Below are 23765 nucleotides of genomic sequence, written 5' to 3' on the forward strand. Positions count from 1 at the left end.
GCAATGCAATTCTGCTCTCTGTCTCCTAGTTCACATCGAGACCCATTCACCCATCAGTCATGTACTCAGTTACCTATTCTGGTTTCTGATGTGGTAACACTTCCATTTTCATACTCTCATTCTGCTGATAGTTCCTCCCCGGGTCATGCTTCCAATCTGACACATTCTGCAAAACCAATTAACTGATTTGAATTCAATTGTTCAATTCATCTGAATATATTTTTCCTTGAGTAATAACATCTTCTGTATTTAAAGTGAATGCCTTGCCCTCTGTTTCTCTCCCTGACCATGATTAAGTGTTCTGCCGAGTCAGTGATACCAGCCTTATGTAGATTCAGGGCCAATGAATTCTCTGGATTCCTAATTATCTTCACCAAATTGTCTGTTTCCTCTTTTGGTTTGATGCCTCATCACTCATATTTGCCTTGTCCTCCCATGAGTATGTTTCATCTCTTTTGGGATGGATTTCTGATATCCTCCAAATTATCTACAGAAATTGCTGCTTTTGCTGCTCCATGGTCTGCTCTGCTCGGCTCCCCTTCCAATTAACTCTGGCCAGCTCCTCTCGCATGTCTTTGTACTTATGTTACTCAATTATAATCACATTGCATCAAGAAGCGAGCAATAGATATAAACCGAAAGAAAGAGTTTTGAGCGAAGAGATGCAAAGAATAATTTGTACATTTCTTAACTAGATACAAAGAGAGAAAGAGCGAGACAACATAGATGAGTAAATATGAAATATGAGAAAGCTAGATCATCGAAAGAAGTAGATGTGTTGGCAATTCCTGTGAGCTGTGGTCCTTTGTACAGTGCATGTACAACAGAGTAGTGTGTTCAAATGCTGGGTCTGATGCCAGAATTTTTATCTCCAATAATATGACAAATACTAGATTTGAAAAGAACCCAACAGGCCAATATGTTTAATTCTGGTAGAAAGGGGATTAACTGAAATAAGTTGGGACACTAGAAGCAAGAATTTATAACACACATCCTGATAAGAATGAGAGATTGGAGTAGAGAATTCCAGAAAAGGAAGGAACGTTGAGAGAAGGGGAACATATCATTTTAGATGAGAATCAAATGATGTTTTAATGTTTTATAAATTTTATACATCATATGCATCACTTTTCGTTAACTGTGTCTCTGTTGTTCATTTATAGTGTGTTGTGTACATACGAAAAATGTAAGTTATCTGCACACACAAATCGATTAAACAGTGTATATAAAATCATTTTTCCACCATTGAAATGGTCCTGTTGTCGTGTTACCAGTATACATGAACACCAACTATCCACCAAAAGACATGAAGAAGGGCTTATGCCCGAAACGTCGATTCTCCTTCACCTTGGATGCTGCCTGACCTGCTGCGCTTTTCCAGCAACACATTTTTAAGCTCTGATCTCCAGCATCTGCAGTCCTCACTTTCTCCTACCAAAAGACATGACCCATTATCAATATGTTCCATACATACAGACAAAGAAGGGCACCACTTTGATTGGGACAACGCACATACATACTAAGACACGCAAGGACATTCTTAGAGGAATAGCATTCTGACCAGAAGTCTAGCAATAAACACATCAATTTAGATCCTATCTACCTTCTCTTGTAAAACAAAGGAACCAGAAATGACATCACCACTCTTAAGAAACCAAGACCTATAAAAAGAGATTTGGGACATACCACCAGCGCTTCAGCAGACACTCTCACTGATGATGTTACTTAGTCATAGTATTGAAACATCTGAAAACACACCTTTCAAGCACAGTGAGTTAACTTGCATACATGCAAACTGTTATTTATATTTTATTAGTGGAATTTGGGAGTTCATTGTCTCTCATGTTTGAACAGATTACGAGGTGAGGTGAGCTTTTCTGGGTTTGTGGTTTTAATTAACAGAAGGTCTCGACATTGATGTATTAACAGTTTGCGGCCTTGCCGTATGGGATTTGGACAGATTTAAGCAGATTTCGGGTAAAAAATGTCCCAGCAAATTCCAACACGTTGCAATTAGTGATCTAAATCTTAGAATAAAACCGGAAAATTTGTTTAAATTTTTATACTTGTGGTTGGTTAAATTAAAAGTGAGAGAAATAGCTTTTAACATTACTAAAGAGGTTCCCAAATTTGCCAAGAAAGTTTAGAAAGACAGAAGCAGGACATATTTTGGAATTAGCAAATAGGTTGGAATTGGGATTAACCAGGGACAAAAGGGAAGCTGAAATTATAATGGAGTTGGTCAAGCACTTTGATGTATCAGAGAAACAGACAAGTGCAGTAGAGTTATAAAATACTTAAATTGCAAATATGGCAACTGAAGTTAGAAGATAAAGAAAGAGGTGGAAACAGAGAGAGAAGACAGAGAAAGAGAGGGAAAAAAAGAGAGACGAATTAGAAATTCAGAAGTTGGGAATTAGACAAGAAAGTTAAATTAGCAGGATGGAGATGAAGGGAGAACGTAGAGATGTATGCAACTATGTTAATACCTTGCCATATTTCGGTGCGAAAAATGCCAAAAACATTTTTATTTCATTTGAAAAAATGGCTCGGCAGACGACGTATCCGGTGAACTTGCGGGTAATGCTAGTTCAGAATACGCTGGTGGGCACAGCTGGTGAGGTATGTGCAGCGCTATCAGATGAGGGGTCAAGAGATTATGCAGATGTCAAATAGGCTATTTTGATTGGTTATGAATTGGTGAAGCATATAGACAGAGATTCATAAAAATAGAGACGGAACCAGGTCAGACTTATGTTAAGCTTGAAAGAATTAACCATGGTCATTTTGATAGATAGGTGCTGGACTTAAAAATGGATAAGACCTGTGAGGCTTGAAGGGAAATTATTCCGCTGGAGAGGTTAAACACTCATTTCCAGTAATGGTAAGAATTCATGTAAATGAACATAAAGTTCAAGAAGCGAAAAACGCGGCAGAAATGGCAGGTAAGTATGCATTAGAGTATGAGATGAAATTAGCTTCTGGGAGGATTTTCATCCTGTGAGGGATAGAAATTGGGAGAAGGGAATATCACACACTACAAAGTGAAAAGTAGCGCACAATAGTTTACCACCGGTGAAAAAAGAAGCGCAAAGTGTTGAACGGAGTTGAAAGACCTCAGGTGTTATCACTACAAGTGTGTGCAACACATAATATTACAGTACCGATGGTTTAAGAAGGGCACAGTGAAAAGGTGTTTTCACTGCAGTAAGCTGGGACACGCCGTGATGGTCGTTGAAGGAAGGCACTTTGGGGAAAGATGTGGTAGAAGAGGCTAAGTTGGTGGCATTAGTGAAATTGATAAAGGAGACCCCAAGTGGAGCCGAGGAACTGCAGGAGAGTGCACAGCCTAGGCAGATGTTCGGTATGGAGGCAGTGCCTGATCTCTGAAAGAATTCGCCTCTGTAGATAAAGTTTACTCAGAAAGAACAGGGGGAGAAGGAGAAGAAGTTATAATTTTGTGAGATACCGGATCTGCTCAGTTTCTAATAGTTGAGAAGTGATCAACATGCCAGAAAGAGTGAAAATACATTCATCTCTTACTATTAGAGGCCAAGAGAAAGTGAGGGCTGCAGATGCTGGAGATGAGAGTTGAAAGGTGTGGGGCCGGAAAAGCACAAAAGATCAGACATCATCTGAAAAGCAGGACAATCAAATATCAGGCATAAACCCCCGATCGTCAGGAATGTGGTGAGGGGGCAATGGGGCTGAAAGATAAATACTGGGCTGGGCTGGTGGGAGGGTCACTGGGAAGGCGATAAGAATATGTAGATGGGATTGGTTGTGATATGTCGGAGGGGAGGGTGGAGTGGATAGTTGGGAAGGAAGATGGACAATTAGTTCAGTTCAAGAGGGCAGTGCGAGGTTGAACGGTTGGATCTGGGAGAGGTTGGTGAGGGGATATTTGGAATTTGGTGAGGTCAACGTTGATACTGTACAGTTTGAAGTTTCCAACTGTCCTATCACCTATCCACTTCACCGTCCTCTCCGACAGATCACCATCACACCCCACCTGCATCTACCTATCGTCTTCCAAGCTACCTTCCACACAGCTCCATCCCCACTCTCATATTTATTTCTTCGCACCCTTTCCTCTCCCTTAACCCCAACTTTCCTGATGAAGGATTTATGCCTGAAACGTCAACTCTCCTGCCCCTCGGATGCCACCAACTTGCTGTGCTTTTCCATGACTACACTATTCAACTCTCATCTTCAGCATCTGCAGCCCTCACTTTCTCTCGGCCGCTAATAGTAAGAGATGAAAGCATTTTCACTTTTTCTGTCATATTAATCAAAAGCGTGATAATCTGTGGAGTGGGGACAGAAATTAAGCATTCCTTTGTGTAACATCAGGATGGAATGCCAAATCAAGATTGGGTAAGTAACAGTGACAGTGAGTAACAGAGTGTCAGTTCTAGGAATACAGTTTGTTCTTGGGAACGATTTAGCAGGAGGCGAGATGGGAGAGACACCCCTTGTGGTGGAGAAGCCAACGGAAGACTCAAGAATTGGGGTGTTAAAAAGAAATATACCCAGGTATTTTTCCAGATTGCATAGTAACAAGATCCCACTGTCATATGTTACAGCAGGAAGGAAAAATGAACTAAGAAGACAAATGGGCTGATGCTCAGTGAACTGACACCCTGTTTGATGTAACGGTGCAGAAAAAAACCTGAACAGGTAGAGGGTCAGGCAGAGGTGTTTAGTCCAGAAAGGCTAATGGATTAACAACAGATATACACACACACATACACACACACTTACACATGCACACATACAGGAAGGAATCAGAATATATTGTCGAATGTTATTAACTTAAAGACAGAATCCTAAAATTAAAATGGTGACCCCGATAGGTTACTGCAGAAGAGAAATAAACCGAAGTGCACTTGATTGTGCTACTGGTAGTATACAATGTGATGGGTCGCACATACACTAATTGCAGGTGGTCACCTAGGTGTACGGAAGACTCAGGCTAAGATACAGAAGCATTTCTAGTGGCCTGGAATGCACAAGGACGTAGTTTTTTTTGTACATGACATACATACCAAATGGTAGGTAAGTAACAGGCAGAAATAGAACGAGCACCTTTCTTGCCAATTCCTGCATTCGAAAAACATTTCACGTGGGTTATGATTAATTGTGTTGCTCCCCTTTCTAAAATAGAAGTGGAAACCAAGATTTGCTGACCATAATGGATGTGTGCAGAGGCAATTCCATTACGGAGTGTTAAGATAAAAAGGGAGATGGAGAGGTTGGTAGCTGTCTTTACTCGTTGTGAGCTATGCAGTAAGATTCAGTCAGACCAAGGTTCTCATTTTACCGCTCAGCTGTTTAAGGAAGTCATGGATAGGTTCAGCATACAGCAGTTTAAATCAAGTGCGTCAGATCCTGAATCCCCGGGAGCCTTGGAGAGTTAGTATCAGCCACTGAAGATCATGTTAACAGCATACTGTTATAATTACCCGAATGATTGGAATAAAGGTGTCCCATTATATTGTTTGCCATTAGAGATGCCCCAAATAAATCTACTCAGTTTAGTTCATTTGAGTTAATATTCGTACATGAAGTGAGAGGTCCTTTGAAATTAATTGCATATAAATTGACAGGACCGAAGTCGGAAATCTCACAGTTGGATTATGTGTGTGAGTTGAAAGAGAGAGTAGACGGAGTAGGTGAGTTAGCTAAACAGTATCTGAAGAGCACGACATAGAGTGAAGCAGGTAGCAGATAAAAACTCTGAAACTTTGAAGATTTCCCGTGGGGATGACGTACTAGTATTGCCACTAGTGGTAAGAAATCTCTTCAAGGCCAGGTTTAGTGGCTCATTTCAAATTTAAAAAAAAATGTCAGTTAAGCTATCTGGTAAAGATACCGGATATGAAAAAAACGTTATCAAGTATGTCAAGTAAATGAATAATGCTCCAGCCACATATAAGACTCAGGAACAAAGTTGTCACCAGATGAACAAATTGTGTAGTTTGTCTGTATGATAGAGTGACCTTTAGCAAGTGATTGAAAGCTCCCATGTTACAGCTGGCAGAGCATGTGGAACGATAGAAGAAGCAAACTTAGTAATAGAAAAACTTGGTTAAAGAAAACAGAATTCACGAAGGCAGAGGGGACGTTCTTGGGACATTACATCGGACATGGAAGGTTGACCCCATGGAACACAAAGACGAAGGGCTTTGAGGAATTTCCACGACCATCCTCGAAGAAAGAGGTGCTTCAATTTTTGGAACTGAGTGGATTCTATCGGAAGTATGTTGCAAACTTCAACAGCGTATTGGCACCACTGCTGGATTTCCGAAACAAGATCACAGAATTGTGGTGGACCGAAAAATGCCAGGAGGCATTTGAGAATTTTAAAGCAGATTTAATCACTGCATCAGGTTTAGATACACCGAATATTTTGAAACCCTTTGAAAATTGTGTTAGATGCGAGGGATATAGGGATCGGAGATATATTGATCCAGAAGGATGATGATGGAATTGACTGGCCAATTGGCTACTTGTTGAAAAAACTCAATATCCACCAGAAATAAAATACAACATCTCCATTATTAAAAAAAGAATGATTGAGTTTCACACCGGCCTGACAATATTTTAATGTTTATATGACAATCAAATTGTCGGAGATGTTTGTGGACAAAGACAAACTTCTCGCATTTTTTGGAATATTTAAAGACGAGAATATGTGACTATTTCATTGGAGTCTTGTCTTACCGACTTTACACTTACAAAATGTACATGCTTTGGGTCCTAAAATGTGATAGCAGATGTGTTATCGCTGATTTAAAGGAAAATATTTAGATGAGATTTGACTTATTCCAGTGTTATATAGGTGCGCAGAATTAATATAAATGGTATAACTGAGATTAATAACTTATGTATTTCATAATAATTGGATTAAGAATTAGAGGAAAAGAAATGAAGTCATCTTTTCATTCTGATGGTTCCTTTTATTTCTGACGGGGGGAGGTGTTATGATGCTGACTAGAAAGTACAGCCACAGATGCCAGCTAAAGGTTAAGCTGTTCCACATGTCACCAATAACTGGGAAATGGATACCTGGGTTTTGGTTGCTGTTTTGACAGCAATTCAAATGCAACCAAAGAGTTCAAATAAAGCTCAGGATACCAGAAACCAACGGAATTGGAATATTATTGTTTGCACACCTGCAAAGCAATCAATGTATGAGAAATATTGTATCATGGGGAGTATATAAACCCAGCACTTTGAACACCAGAGGGAGAGCCACTGCCATCCAACAGCAGAGTAACTGCTGTAGAGCAGGAGTGCTAACTGGCCATTTCTAACACTCTGTATCAAAGATACATGTTCATGTCAAACCTACTTGCAGTAAAAAAAAAGCATGACCCTGGGAGATCAGCAGCTGGAAGAGTGAACACAGCGGGAAATATGGAGACTGTGTGGTCTTGAGATTGTAACGTTTAGTATGTGGGTTGTTGGAACCCTATATTTTTACAGAGTTGGAGCCAGATAGTAAGTAGTTAAGAAAAGAGGAGCTTGTATTTTTGAATAGTTGTTGTTCACTATTAAAATAAAGAAACTTACTTGTTAATTTTTGTTCAAATAGTGGAATGTAGGAGATCTGCGTCACTCATATTTTAACAGATTACGAGTTGAGGCGAGCTTTTCTGGGTATTTGGTTTTAATTAATAGAGGGGTTCGACTCCACCTTGGAAATGTCCATCCACGCTAACCCCATTTCCCTGGAGTTGGCCCATATCCTTCTAAGAGAAGAAAGTGAGTCCACATATTTATCCAAATGCTTTTGAAATGCTGTTAATATACCCCCTTCAACCACATCTGCTGGCAGCTCACCCGCGTACCATCCGCTGTGTAAAGAAGAGACTCCTCAGGTTCCCTTTTATTCCTTCCCCTCCAACCTTAAACTGGTCCCCTCTAATCCCCGATTCTCTAAACCTTGGAAAAAGACTGAGAGCACTAACGCTATCCATACCCCTCATGATCTTATACAGCTCTATAAGGTCCTCCTTCAATCTTCTACACTCTGTAGAAAAGCTTGTCCAACCTCTCCCTATAACTCAGACTATTGGGTCCTGGTAATGTCTTGTAAATTTCTTCTGCACTCTTTCTAATTTTATAACATCCTCCCTAAAACAAGGTGACAAAAACTGAACACAATACTCCAAGTGCGGCCTTACCAAAGTCCTGTGCAACTGCAACATAAATTCCTAACTTCTATCTCAATGTCCTGCCTGATGAAGACCAGTGTCCCAAATAGATTAGATTTTTTTTTAATATTAGATTACATTACAGTGTGGAAATAGGCCCTTCGGCCCAACAAGTCCACACTGACCCGCCGAATCGCAACCCACACCCACCCCTACATTTACCCCTTTAACCTAACACTACGGGCAATTTAGCATGGCCAATTCACCTGACCCGCCCATCTTTGGACTGTGGGAGGAAACCGGAGCACCCGGAGGAAACCCACGCAGACACGGGGAGAATGTGCAAACTCCACACAGTCAGTCGCCTGAGTCGGGAATTGAACCCGGGTCTCTGGCGCTGTGAGGCAGCAGTGCTAACCACTGTGCCACCGTACCGTCCGAAAAATGCCTTTAGCACTGCCCTGTCTATCTGTGCCTCCACTCTCAGAGAACCATGCACCTGAACGCCAAGGTCTCTCTGCTCACTGCACCCCTTAAGGCCCTCCCATTCACCATAAAACTCCTACCTTGATTTGAGTTTTCAAAATACAAGACCTCACACAACTATATTAAATTCCATTTGCCATTTCTTGGCCCACTTCCCCACCTGATTAAGATCCTGCTGCAATTTCTGATTAAATTCCTCACTGATCATGATACCCCATATTTTAGTGCGATCTGCAAACTTACTAATCATGCCTTGTTCATTCTCAACCATATCAGAGATAACAAACAGCACTGGACCCAGCCTCCAGTCTGACAAGCAACCTGTGCCCTTGTAAGTGACTCAAGGGGCTGAAAGGCCTCATCGTATTCCTGTGTAAGAGATTCAAGGGGCTGAATGGCCTCCTCCTGTTCCTGTGTAAATGACTCAAGGGACTGAATGGCTTCTTCCTCGTCCGATTGCACAGGACCAAGGGGCTGATTGAGTTACCGCTGGTTCCTGTTTGACAGCTCGATGTTCTGACAAGTGTGATGATGCTGCAGCTTTAAGAGGTTATTTTGTCCTGGTTTCTTTTAAGAAAGGGTTTGAACGACCGTTACCAAGCTGGTTAGTTAAGACCACTTGAGTAAACAGCGAGGAAGGCCTTGGGTTAATTTTAATGCAGCCTGAATGGGTGTGGCCGGTTCTCACATATTAGGATATCTGGGTTTTGGTTTCTCACTGACAATAGAAACTATTGGGGTCTCCACAAAGTTGGAAGCTTCAGTCACTATCTCCTGGCTGCTAATCTCTCTGAATTTTATCTTGATACTGCTTTTACTTCCTGGATTGGAGAAATGCTTGTGACAATCTGTGTCTGAATATTCATTTTTGCCAGGGGCTGTGTTTATGGGATTTTCCTATATTGGAACATTTCATTAGTAATAGTTCCTAGATTCATTATTTTGTTAACTTGGCCAATAGTATTAAGTTATTCTAGATTCCTCTTTCTTTGGTTTCATTTTATCTTTCGTGTTTAAATAAATGGTGTTTTGCTTCACACCGAGTAGTTTGACCAGTCACATTGCATCTGGAACAGACACTTTACATTTCCTTTAAAATAAGAAAATATTAGAGTCTAGGCTACCGCCTTCAAATATTTTCGAGGGGCTCCTGTGTGGTCCATCACACGAGACTCCTTCTGTTCCTGAGTAATAGGCTGGAGGCACTGAATGGGCTATCCCTGTTCTTCTCCAATAGTGTTAATGTGCTGAACGACTTCCTCATATTTTTGTGAAATCAGCGTGAGGTGCTGCGTGAACTCTTATTTTACTGTGGCAATGTGCAGTGTCAGGCAGTGCTGTTATGGACACTTTAACAGCATAAGCCTGAATGGAGTCTGGGTCTTGCTGCACACGGACACAGACCAGTTCAGGAGCTCACGGGGCACAAAATGTTCTGAACATTGTGGAATCTTCAGTGACCATCCCAACTTCTGATCCTATGATGAGGAGGGTGGGGGCGGGGAGACATTGATGAAGCAGCTGAAGATGTTTGTGAAGAGGAAGCTACCCTGAGGATTTCCCACACAGGTGACCCAGGACTGAGATGGTGAACATCTTCCTTTGTGCCATGTTTGACTCCAAACGTTGAAGAGTTTACTCTGATTCCCATTAAGTCCAGTTTTGTTAAGCTCCTTGATGTCAGCAGAAGTCAACCACTGCCTTGATATCAGGGCCAGTCATTTTTACCTGAACCCTTGAGCCAACCTCTTATGTTCATGTCAATAAGCCATGGTATAGGAGCAGCAAGTGGTTTCTTCAAACAAATGGTATTGAATGTCAGGGTTTCTCTTTTCAAAAGTGTTCGGGGAGCTCGATGACTAAAAGTATTTAAAGAGCAGGTAGATGGATAGTGATCTGTAAGAGAGTTGAGGGCAATGAGGAATTGGGTATGAAAGAGGTTTTGAGACCAAGAGCAGATCAGTCATGATCTTATTGAAGGGCAAGGCAGGCTTGGGGTGTGAAAGACCCGCCCCTGTTTCTAATGTTCTTCCATTCTGTTATTGGAAAGTTAGTGGGTGTTATTTTCATGAATAATCTGTTATTGAATGTTGCAGTTAGGGAGACCAAAAGATTTTGTGTGCCATCTCTGGGTGAGGTATGGGGGCTGTATTCACAGTGAATCTGGGTCTATAACAAATGAAGCATAAGTTGCAGAAAGGAGACGCTGTGTAAAGAGAGATGAGAGACCTCTTTCATACCCAGCCTGAGCTTTCCAATTGCATTTCCCAAATCACCTCAAACCGTGTGTGACAGTCTTTAGTAGCTGAATGGTCTCCTCTGTTTCTGTGCACAGGTTATAGGAGTAAGTAGCCTCCAACTGCTCCTGTCTAGTAGGTGTGAGGAGCTGAATGGAACACAGAAATATGGGACTGAGGGACAGGAGTGGGTCATTCTGCACCAGGCACTAAGATTGTGGCTGATCAGGTTGTGGTCTCAGCCTCACCTTCCTGTCTGTGTCCCATTATCCATGACTCACTTCTATGTCAAATATGTAATTAACCCAGCCTTCAATCAATGTGAACAATAGAGGCACGATAAACTTCCAGTGAAGAGAATTATGATTTGAAAGGTACCTTCAGACTCTTTCGTTATCCCTCTTCGAGAATCAGAGAGTCATGCAGCGTGGAAACAGAACCGTAAAACCCATTTGTTAACTCCGATCAGATATCAAATCTGATCTAGTCCCATTTGCCACCATTTGGCCAATATCCCTCCACTTTCAGATATTTTTATAACGTGTGATTGTAACTGCCTTCAACACTTCCTCTGACAGCACGTTCTGTACACACACCCCTCTCTGTGTGATAAATTTAACTTCAGGTCCCTTCTAAATCATTCCCCCCTCGCCTTCAACCTATGCCCTCTTGTTCTGGACTGGGGAGCAAAGCGTGGCTGTACAGAATATCCATGCCCCTGATGATTTTATAAATCTCTATAATCTCACCCCTCAACCTCTGACACTCCAGGGGAAACACCTCAACCTAACCAGCCTCTCCTTAAAGCTCAAAACCTCCAGTCCTGGAACATCCGTGTAAATCTTTTCTGCAGACGATCAAGTTGTACGCAGTATTCTTAAAGTGGCCTCACCAACATCATGTACAGATACAACATCCCACCACAACACCTATACTCAATGCTCTGACTGATTAAAGCAATGTGCCAAATGTGTTCAGCTCCACTCTGTCTACCTGCGACTCCACTTTGAAGAAACAATGCACCTGCAGCCCTTGGTCCCCTTGTTCCACAACATGCCCCAGGACCTTTCAATTAAGTGTATAATTTCTACCCCGATTTGCCTTTCCAAAATGCAAAACCTGCTATTTATCTAAATTACACTTCATCTGTCACTCCTTGCCCCTCTGTCCCATCTAATTGTGGTCTTGTTGTATTCTGAGATAATCTACTACACCACCAACTTCGTAACTATGGCCCCGATATCTACATCTAAATCCTTTATAAATTATGAAATGCAGTGAGCTCAGTGCTGATTTTTACAGCACTGTGCTACTCACAAGCCTCCAGTCTGAAAAATACCATTCTTCCTTCAAGTGAATTGTGACTAGCTTCCACTGTATCCCGTGTGACTGAAACTTACTAATCTGCCTACCAATTGGAATGTTATGAACACCTTGCTGAGTTCCATATGGACAATGGCTATAAAACTGCCTTCATCAATGTTCTTTGTCACCTCTTCATAAAACTCAATAAAATTAATGAGACATGGTTTCCCATGCAGAAAGCCACGTTGACTACCCTGATCAGCTCTTGCCTTCCCAAATGTATGTAAATGCGGGCCCTCAGAATCCCCTCCAATTACTTACCCACCACTGACATCAGGCTCACGGGTCTATAGTTCCCCGGCTTTTTGGGTCACTGTTTCCTTTTCTCGTCCCACTTCTCCACTGCTCACAACAAATGTTAAATGTAACCAGGTTGGTGAGATGGCCGATGATATCGGTCTCAGACAGTTTTAGGAACAAGTCAGGCTAGTTTCTTTAATCTGCTAAAATCGCACGTTATGATTCACAGCAATTTTACTCAAACTATGGTGGAAAGATGCATGGCAAACTGTTTGGGTATTGCAAATAAGGAATCGATATTTCCCTTTCTAAAAACACTGGCACACGCGCGCACACACACATACACACACACACACAGCTAATAAACAAAATCACTGCAATTTGAAGTTGAAATAACTTTGTCCAGATATTAGTGCAACTCATAACAAAAGGAAAAACTAAGAGATTGTCCAAAATGTTATTCTGCTTCTGAAGATACTCTACTCACACAAGCTGCTAGTAATGTGATTTCATCCTGGAACAGTTGGATTTGGCTGAATTCCCTTTGCATTAGGCAGTGAGGAGGTTCCAATGAATTCGTTAATCGAATGCAGACACATTCCGCCCAATGAAGATTCTCAAATAGATACTTATTACTGAACACCAGAGACGAAGGACGAGTTTAATTTCTGGCCCCAAAACATGGATCAGTATTATCCAACTCTCCCGTGTGATTGCCCTCTTCATAAAACCATGAAATGATACCAGGCCGGTGATTACTGTCCAGCCTCTCCTCGCTGACTGTGCCTGCAATCTGTCCCTCCTCAACCTAACCACACAAGGCTAACCAAGCTCAGGGTCTTTGTGAAAATCAAGGCCGGAGTGTGCAGGCCTTCTGGAGATGGGGAGGATATTTTAAAGGGGGAGAGTTAGGAGGTGGTAAAATCACACACTGGGCTGAGGGGTGGCAGATGCAGTTTAGTTTGGATTAATGCGAGGTATTGGATTTGGTAAATCAAACAAAAGCAGGACCTATACAATTAAAAGCAGTGTCTTTTGGCAGTGTTGTAGAACAGAGACCTAGGCAGTCAGGTATAATTCTTTAAAATTTGCATCTCATATAGGTAATCTGGCTAAGAAGGCGTTTAACACACTTGTCTTCATTGGTCAGACCTTTGAGTATCGGAATTAGGACGTTGAGGTTGTACAGGATATTGGTGAGGCCTTTTCTGGAATACTGTGTCCAGTCTGGTCACTCTGCCCGCTCATTCCATTGGCGCACCACCCTCTGGGTGAAAACGCTGCCCCTTAGGTCACTTGTAAATTTTCCCCTCTCACCTTAAACCTATGCTCTCGAGTTTTGGTCTCCCCTACCCTTTAAAAATACATTAACTATTCATTCAGATATTATTGACCTTGATATTATAAAGCTGGAGAGAATTGAGAAGCGATTAACCTGGATGTTGCTGGGAAAGGAGGGATTGGGCTATAAGGATGGGCTGGATCGGCTGGGACTTTTATCACTGGAGAGTATGAGATTAAGGAGTAACTTTACAGAGGTTTATAAAATAATGAGGGGTAGAGAGAAGCTGAAGGGCTGATGTCTTTTCCCTAGAGTTGGGGATTCAAAACTGAGTGATGTTTTAAGGTGCAAGGAAAAAAGATTTACAAAAGTCATGAGAGGTAATTATACATTTTACATTTTACATTGCACAACTCTGGGACCCTCTTTCTCTTAACTGCTTATTACCCGACTCCAGCTCTATCGCAATATATTGTTTCTGGGTCTGCCATCCTCTCATAATCACAGGTGCTTGTAAGCTCTCAGTTCAAAACATTATTCACCCTCTCATAAAGGTATAGTACACACTTCCAACTTCATCACATTATACCCTGATGAATATCGATAAGTGGAGCCTATCCGGCTTTCTTTTGCTCTGTGGTTTGTCAATATTTCATTTGCTCCATCTGGTGTGTGTCAGGACTTTTGTTGCTCCATTGACAGCACGTCATTATTCGACTCCGTCCATGGGAATATATCAGTATTCCACTTGCTCACACTTGTGAGTGTGGCAGGATTTCAGTTGTTTCATGGCGACTGTGACACTATGACAATTTCAGTGTTTGTAGATGGCACCACACCTGGAAGAATTGTAAAGTCTATGGAGGACAGTGTGAAAATCTAACAGGACAATCACACGTTGGTGTCGTGTTCAGGTGTATCGCAGCTGGGGATCAATGCAGAGCTGTGTGAGGTGATGCACTTTGGTAGGAAAGACAATGAACGACAATATAAAACAGGCTGTACCATTATAAAGTGGCTGCAGGAGCTGAAGGTCCTGGGTGTATATGAGCATAGATTGTTGAAGATATCAGGACAAGTGGGGAGAGCAGTAACTATCACAGATTAGTTTCAGTGTCTGAGCTGTTTACAGGGGGAGGTGTAGGAGGAGCTCCCTTCCTGGGAGGTGGTGGTGACGATGTTTTGTGAGCCCACCCTCCTGCCCACCGAGACCGTGGGGATTCCATTTGTACCAGCTCGAAAGGGAGATGGCATTAGGGCCACGGCTTCTAAGTTGTGACGGGGAAACGGCGCTGCCAGTGGGTTTAAAGTGAGAATTGACCTTCACTGAACATTGCTCCTTACTCGGTTGGTGGGACGTGGATGTTTCAGAATCTCCACACGAAGTGTCCCTGTCCTCTCCGGCTCGTACTAGGGTCCTCCCCACATGGCGGGGGGAGGTGGGTGAGGGAATCGATATCGGGCACTCCACCACCTGGCTTGGCCCTTTCTGCCATATTCCAGGATGTTTCTCCTGGAATGGGAGAAAGGGAGGGTGGGAGTGAGGGTGGGAGTGGGTTGTCCTGCTGTTAGTGTTGGTGTAGGTGCGGATAATGGCAAATGGAGAGGTTTTCAGAGGGAGTCTGTAGACAGCGTTGTATCCATGCATTGCAATTGATGTGGGGGAGGTAAAGTGGATGGGGTGACAGAGAGAGAGAGAGAGAAACAGAGACAGAAGAGAGGGAAGGTGCTGCATGCGGCAGTGAGAGTGCTGGAGCATGAGCCTTGTTCGGGTGTTAGTGCTATAACAGGTATACAGCGAGTATGAGGGAGCAGAAAGAATACGGTGACCTTTATCCTGACAGAGCGGGGAAGATTATTGATACTTGTCCTGTATTGCTGGACATTTCTTCAGACTGCAGATACTGCACAGAGCTGGGTGGTGAGCTCAGACCATGCTCGGTTGGTCTGGTGGTGTGGCTCCCTCTGGGAAGAGAATGGTCCCCCTCTGTACTAGCCCAATCACCAGGACCTCCGTGCCCCTTTCGACAAACTGTGGTGTAATTGCCTCTTATCTGCTATGCTCGGGGTAAACTGTGCAGGGGAACTCCTAACAGAGAAAGCTCAACCGTGTGCCCCTTGGCCTTTTAACGATTTTAAAGTGTCAGGGATCATGGAATACCCAGGGGTATCCGGGCGATGGTGAGTACCTCCAGCCATGATGTGTGGGAAAATCGGCTGGTATTGAATGAGAGGGACACCATGAGGTGAGGTGAGTGGTTAACGATGTGAGCTCGATAAGATAGCACCAGAAAAGTAGCTCGGCCTAGTGTGGATGATCCCTCTGTCAGAGTCAATGAATTTGGCACTGAGACAAATTATTGTTAGATTTAGTCCAATGAGTCAAAGACCCTACGCCCAGATACAAAGCTGGAGAACAAATACTCATCCAAAATTCTGCGTCATCTGAACTCCCACCAATATCCAGTTCACCTACCATTCCTGGAAACACTGGCTTATGTTACACGATGCTGTTAAAATGTTTTCATTTCAGCATTCTGAAACCTGGGAACACATCCTTCCATAACACTGTCTCTCAGTCTCCCCCCTGTCTATTTCCCATAACCTTCCCATTTGTTATTGTTAAAACTGATTCCCCTCCATCTCTGTCTCTCTATGGCAGTGATGTTCACACCAACAGCACCCCTTTGTCAGATCACAATGGAGAGTTGGAGCTGGAAATTTATGCGACCTGCACATCCTGTCACTTCCAACATGGGCTGCAAATTTCCCCACACTGGCAGGGGTCTAATGCAGTGTTACTGAACAATGCTCTGGGATGGTGTACACAGTCCTACATGCTGGGAGGGTAACTGCTCCTGGTTTACAATCAATGCACTGGGGTGGTGTACACAGTCCTACATGCCGGGAGGGTAACTGCTCCTGGTTACAAATTGGTGATCACTGCACAGCTCCCGGTACTGAACAGATATATAATCCGGGTTTATCGATCAATGCATGGGTGTGTTCTCCACTGCTTCCACTGCTGGAGGAACACAGCAAGCCAGGCAGAATCAGGAGGTATGGAATTTGACATTTCCGATGTAAACCTTCAGGACTCCTGCAGAAGGGCTACTCCCGAAATGTCGATATCTCCACATCCTGATGCTGCCTGGCTTGCTGTGTTCTTCCAGCCTCCTGCCTGTCTACTTTGGGTTCCAGCATCAGCAGTTTTTTTTGTCTCTATCCCAGCTTCCCATACTCGACAGATGGTTTAAAGATAAATGCTCTGACATGATCTGTGCAGTGTTCCACTCTGGCCAGATTGCTGGGTTGTACTGAGCAGTACACTGGCCTGGTCTACACAGTGTTCCACGGTGAACAGATATCTCCTCTGGGTTTATGGTGTCTGGGCTGGTTCTGTGAAGTGGATTGAGAATGTGATATATCTAACCATTTCAGCTGATCTGGTAATGTCTTTAGTTCCCATTCCTGTGATTGGACCTTCCGTCTCTCACCCCATTAACGTTACGGTGTGCCCATGTACAGTACATCATGTTGGTGAATACCCACTATCCTGGCAGCAGCCACAGCCTCTTCATTCAGAAACAGGCAGCCATACCCATTGTCCTCAGGTCTACACAGAGAAAGGAATGACGGCCTTTCAGATAAAGGCTGTCCCGTTGTTACAGGCGTCCAAACATCCTCCCGCTTACCAAGTCCCACCATCAACCAACCACATCAAAATATCCGGTGTGTAATGAAAGCAATGGGGCCACTGGGTACATCAGGGAGCTGACCATCAGAGAGATGGGGCCACACTTCCCATGTCTGGACAGGTCAGAGTGAACCCTCCAGTACACATGGTATCACTAAGTCCTGTAATCCCTCACCATCTATGTAATACACAGCCTGTTATTCTCCCTGAAGAAAAACACAATATCACAGTTATCCACATTATGTTCGATCTACCAAGTTGTTGTCTGTTACTTATCCATTTTCAGATTCTCGACCTCCCCTTGATAACTTCAGTTTCTCTTGATCTTAGAGTCAGTTTAAATTTAGTTCGAACATGTTTGTTCCATTTCTGGAAACCATTTATATAGTTTTCAAATAGTTGAGGTCGCAGCACTGGTTATTGTATCACTGCAGTCGTTAATTTGTGTTAAACTGATAGAGACTGATTTCACCCTAATTTATCCCTGCTCTTGACTCAGTAACCCATCCTCTCCGTATTCCTATGTAGCAGCTTTGAAAGGCTGTATCTTTCCTCCATTTCCTGTGTAACAGGTAGGAGAGATTAAAAGATATGCTCCAATTGCTGAGTAACTGCCTCCCATGGCCGAATGGCCTCATTCTGTTCCTGTTTAAAACTCTAGATGGGCTGAATAGCCTGCTTCAGTACAGGTGAAGTTGGGAATGGTGCAGAACATTTTGGAACCAATAGTGAACAGCCCAATTCTGACTTTACGATGGAGAGAAGGCCATTGATGCTGCAGCTGCTGCTAGCCCACAGTGCCTCATGGATGGCCAGCTTCCATGTGCACGGTCCTTTAGAAGTATGTCCTACTTCACAGGAGGGAGTGCAACATAACACAGTGGGCAGGGTCTTCAATATGAGCCTGAGACTTTCCCTCCACCAGGACTGTGTGCTGGCTGCTCCTACAGATATTGTCAGGGACGGATCCCTCTGGGACAAGGGGTTTGGTGAGAATGTTTCCCTCTTGTTGGTTCCCCCATCACTTCCCCCAGTATGGCTGCTGTGTATGTGAGGTCTCTACCTGCTTAGTCAGGGGTGGGCCTATGGGGACACACTTGGTGATGGACATTGATGTCCCACACACAGAGGACGGTCTCTGTCCTTATCACCCTCAGTGCTTCCACTGATTTGTTTTCAACATGGAGGAGAACTGATTTATCACTGATGGGCAGATGAGGGGCAAGAGAGATCCATCCTCAGGCGACTTCCTTGACCATCTGTGTCCTGTTACCATGCGCCTTCCCGGGTTCTGGAATCAATGTTGGGGAATTGCAGGGTAACTCCTTCCCACACTGTATCCCAGGGTGTCCCCACCGCTGGTTGATCTGTCCTGCCTGTGGGACAGAATATAACCAGGGATGGTGATGGGGCTTCATGAAGTATGACCCATCAGGCCAGATCCCGTAAGTATGACGGTGTCAGACTGTTTCCTGACTGGGAGTGTGGTGCTGGAAATGCAAAGCAGGTCAGGCAGCATTCGAGGTGCAGGGGAATGAACGTTTCGGGCATAATCCCTTAATCAGGAATGAGGCTTGTGGGCTGGGGGCTGAGAGATAAATGGGAGGGGGCTAGGGCTGGGGCTGGGGGGAAGGAAGCTGGGAATGTGATCGGTAGATGGAGGTGGGGGAGAAGTGATAGGTCAGAGAGGAGGGCGGAGTGAACATGGTGGGAAAGGTGATGGACAAGTCATAGTGTTCCTCGGAATATTCTGTCCCTAACATTCTATAACTGACAATCCCCAGAACGTTCTGTCCCTGACATTGTTTGAGAAAAGCCAGACGTCAGTGAATTGAACAAATGATAAGATCCCGAGGGAAGAGATCCCGTTCCAGGGAGAAGGAGACACGGTTCAGAAGGCCCCTCAGGCAGTTAAAGGGGTGAATACGTTTTCCCTGCGTTTCCATTTCTTCACGATACAGGATCGACAACAATTTACACCAAAATACGGAAATTCCCAAACTCCGTCTGTCTTCAGGAGACTGGGAGAGAATCCTTAAGGACAGCAACGTTTACACCCTCCGTATGAGGAACTGGGAAAGAGTGATCTGTGTCTGCTCTCGAGTGATCGAGTGTGTGGGAATGTTCTAGAAACCATCTGTCCTTATGGATGTGTCTCCGCGTGTTTGGGGAGGGAGTGTTTCTTGAAGTTGATGTCTCATTTTTGTCAGTAATTCAGGCTTTCCCAGTTGTTATTCCAGCTCCAGTTATTTTAATAAATCCCTGAATACAGGGACACATTTGAAAATTTCACTGGGCCCCCAATCAAATGGGTCGCTTTGCCCCCAGGCTGATGGATAATGGGTTTGTTTTCTTTCCTCACAGTTAACGTACTGACCATCTACATCCTGCTTTATAAAGATTGTGGATTGTCTCCATGTGTCAGACGTTACCTGGGGGCCATGGCAGCGGCGGATCTCCTGGTCATTATCCTCGACCTGATCCTGAGACACATTCCCATTGTTTATCGGGAACAGTTTTATTTCCTGAAGGACTCCGTCCCTGTGTGTAATATCCACGCCGTCCTGGTTTATGCAGCCACTGACTGCTCTGTCTGGTTCACCGTCACTTTCACCTTTGATCGGTTTGTGGCCATTTGTTGCCAGAAGCTGAAAAGTAAATATTGCAGTGAGAAAACGGCGGCTGTGGTTCTTGGAGCAGTGACTGTATTGGGCTGTTTAAAGAACATTTCCCGGTATTTTATGCTCACGGCTCGGTATTGGCTGGGGAACCGCCCCTGGTTTTGTGACGTAACAGTCGCTGTTGTATTCTCCAATGTCTGGGTCACAATCGGGTTCCTCCACCACATTCTAACCCCATGTGTCCCATTTCTCCTGATTCTGCTGCTCAATGTTCTCACCGTCAGACACATTTTCATGACCAGCAGAGCCCGCAGGAGACTCCGCACTCACACCAATGGGGACGCTCAGTCTGACACTGAAATGAGAAACCGAAAAAAATCCATCATTTTACTGTTTGTGATCTCGGCCAATTTCATCCTGTTATGGTCAACATTCATGCTGTATTCTATATGGACACGGATGTGGTATATTGTGGATACCCCTGTGTATCTCCATCCCTTTGTGGGGGAATTGGGCTTCATGCTGCAGCTCCTCAGTTGCTGCACAAACACCGCAATTTATGCCGTGACCCAGACTAAGTTCAGGCAGCAGCTGAAGAATGTGCTGAAAGATCCCTTCACCCAAATCCATCCATCAATCAAAACCCTTCATTAATCAATCCATCCTCGATTTTCTCATTTCAGTTCAGTGTTTCAGCGATGGAGCAGCCTGTCGCTATGGTAACAGACTGAGGTTAGCGCTGCGTTGTCCATCCTTATCCCCCAGGGGGGTTACAGGGAAACATTTCAATGTTTCTCACAACTCAGGGGCTAGTGAGAAATGGCACCATCCCACTGACTGTATCCATCACTTCCATTTGTAAACAATAAAAATGTTCATTAAAGCGAGCCGAGCAGCAGAGTGACCGATGTTGTGTGTCTTTGTGTTGGAGAAGCTGCACTTGAGAGAGACAGACTCAGCCTCAAGTCCTGGTCCTCAGGGAAGGGGAGGGCACCGCGTCCTGAGCTCAGGAGCTCCGTTTAACTCACTCTGTCTCCCCGACTCCAACCTGGCCTCCCCATTTCCTCTCCCCACTCTCTCTCCTCATTTCTCTCCCTTTCTCTCTCTGCACACTCACTCTTTCGCACCATCTCAGAGGGAAAGGGAACAACCAGGGAGACAGAGTGTATCAGACAGAGAGGGAGGGATGGAGGGAGGAGAGAGATTCAGCCAGAGAGAAACGGAGGGGCGGAAGAGAGAGAGAGAGAGAGACACACACACAGAGGGAGGGAGATCGAGAGTGAGAGAAGGTGGAGAGAGAGATGAGGAAGGGAGAGATAGGGTTAGGGAGAGAGAGAGACAGGAGGAGATGAGGGGCGAGAGAGAGATGGGGAGGGAGGGAGCAAGATGGAGGGAGGGAGCAAGACAGAGCGGGAGCGAGAGAGAGAGAGAGAGAGAGAGCGTGCGCGCGAGAGAGAGAAAGACCGAGAGAGAGAGTAGCAAGGAGAGAGAGAAAGGGGTCGAAAGAGATACGGGACGAGAGAGAGAAAGAGAGGGCAGAGAGAGAGAAATTGAGGGGGTGAGAGAGAGAGACAATGGGTGAGAGGTGGGGGTAAGAGAGAGAGGGTCAAAGAGTGGAATGAGACAGAGAGGGTCGAAAGAGCGAGAGAGAGAGGGGATCGAGAGAGAGAGAGGGTGGAGAGAGAGAAAGGATCGAGAAAGAGGGGGTGCGAGAGAGAGGGATGAGAGGTGGGGTGGCGCGAGAGAGGGAGAAAGAGAGAGAGATGAAGGGCAAAGAGAGTGGGAGCAAGAGAGAGGGAGGTGCTGAGAGAGGGGGTGAGACAGAGATGTTTTTCAAGAGAGATGGAGGTGAGAGAGTAGAGGAGTGTGTGAGAGAGATGGGAGGAAGAGAGAGAAAGGGTGAGAGAAAGTATGCAAGAGAGAGGGGTGAGAGACAGAGCGTGAGGGCAAGACAGAGCGTGAGAGCAAGAGAGAGAAGGAGGGGCAAGGAGGGGGGAGAAAGAGAGTGCGAGAGATGGAGGGGGATGAGAGGGAGAGAGTGGGGGCGAGAGAGAGAGAGACAGAAGGGGTAAAAGAAAGAAGGAGACAGAGCAAGAGAGAGAGATGGATCGAGAGAGACAGTAGGTAAGAGATAGAGAAATGGGCGAGAGACATAGAGGGGGTGAGAGAGAATAGAGAGAAAGAGACAGAGCGAGAGAGGGGGAGGCCGGGAGAGAGGTGGGACAAGACAGAGGGGGCGCGAGAGAGGGAGAAAGAGAGCGATTGAGAGCGAGAGAGAGCGAGAGAGGTGGGGAAGAGAGAGGGGAGAGAAAGAGACGGGGCGAGAGAGAGAGGGGGGGCGAGAGAGGGGGAAGCGAGAGAGAGAGGAGATGAGAGAGAGAGGTGTGAGAGAGAGAGGTCGCGAGAGAGAAGGGGTGAGAGAGAGGGGCGAGAGTGAGAGAGAGGGGCGAGAGCAAAAGTGGGGAGAGAGTGAGGGAGAGAGAGGGAGAGAGAGGGACGCAAGAGAGAGGGGGGGTCAAGAGAGGGAGATGGGGCGAGAGAGAGGGGGGCGAGAGAGGGGGGTTGAGAAAGGGGGGAGAGAGAAGGGGTGAGAGAGAACATGGAGGGTGGCGAGAGATGGGGTGTGAGAGAGGGGGTGAGAGAGAGGGAGGTGAGAGAGAGGGGACGAGACAGAGAGGAGGTGAGAGAGACAGGGAGCGAGAGACAGAGAGGGGGTGAGAGATAGATATAAGTGGGTGAGAGACAGAGAGAGGCGACGAGACAGAGAGGGGGCGACAAAGAGGAAGCGAGAGAGAGGGAGATGAGAGATAGAGGGGGGTGAGAGAGAGAGAGGGGACGAGACAGAGAGTAGGCAAGAGCGAGAGGGGGCAAGAGAGTGGGGGAGAGAGAGAGGGGGCGAGAGCGGGGTGAGAGAGAGAGGGCCGAGAGAGAGAGGTGGCGAGAGAGAGAGAGGAGGGGGGGAGAGGGGGCCAGAGAGAGGGGGTGAGAGAGGGTTTGTTGAGAAAGGGGGAGAGAGAGAGGGGGTGAGAGAGAGCGTGGAGGGGGTGAGAGATGGGGTGTGAGAGAGGTGGGTTAAAGAGAGAGGGGGTGAGAGAGAGAGGGATTAGAGTGAGAGAGAGGGGCGAGAGCAAGGGGCGGGAGAGAGAGAGGGAGAGAGAGGGAGAGAGAGGGGCGCGAGAGGGAGATGGGAGAGAGAGGGCGAGGGCGAGAGACAGAGAGGGGGAGAGAGAGATAGAGTGGGCAAGAGGGGGGGGCGAGAGAAAGGGGCGAGAGAGAGAGGGGGCGACACAGAGGGGGGAGAGAGAGAAGGGGAGAGAGAGGGGTGAGAGAGAGACGGAGCGAGAAAGAGAGAGGGCAAGAGAGGGGGGTTGAGAAAGGGGGAGAGAGAGGGGGAGAGAGAGGGGGTGAGAGAGCGTGGAGGGGGGTGAGAGGTGGGGTGTGAGAGAGAGGGAGATGAGAGAGGGGGGACGAGACAGGGAGGGGGTGAGAGAGAGAGGGGGGCAAGAGAGGGGGAAGCGAGAGAGAGAGGAGATGAGAGAGAGAGGTGTGAGAGAGAGAGGTCGCGAGAGAGAAGGGGTGAGAGAGAGGGGCGAGAGTGAGAGAGAGGGGCGAGAGCAAAAGTGGGGAGAGAGAGAGGGAGAGAGAGGGAGAGAGAGGGACGCAAGAGAGAGAGGG

At 45.5% G+C, this 23765-nt stretch overlaps 1 protein-coding gene across 1 annotated transcript in view; it reads left to right on the forward strand.

The window, feature by feature from the left end:
• Positions 1-2442: 2442 nt before the first annotated feature.
• LOC122546780 (histone H2A-like) overlaps positions 2443-23765 on the forward strand; it is a 45517-nt gene continuing 24194 nt past the window's right edge. The window contains exon 1 of the mRNA XM_087983001.1: positions 2443-2580. Coding sequence (XP_087839127.1) covers positions 2443-2580 — 138 coding nt within the window. The remainder of the gene's footprint in view (positions 2581-23765) is intronic.

Source organism: Chiloscyllium plagiosum, unplaced genomic scaffold (assembly GCF_037043375.1).
Source record: "Chiloscyllium plagiosum isolate Xiang-an unplaced genomic scaffold, Cpla_swu_hap1 HiC_scaffold_44, whole genome shotgun sequence".
NCBI lineage: Eukaryota > Metazoa > Chordata > Chondrichthyes > Orectolobiformes > Hemiscylliidae > Chiloscyllium > Chiloscyllium plagiosum.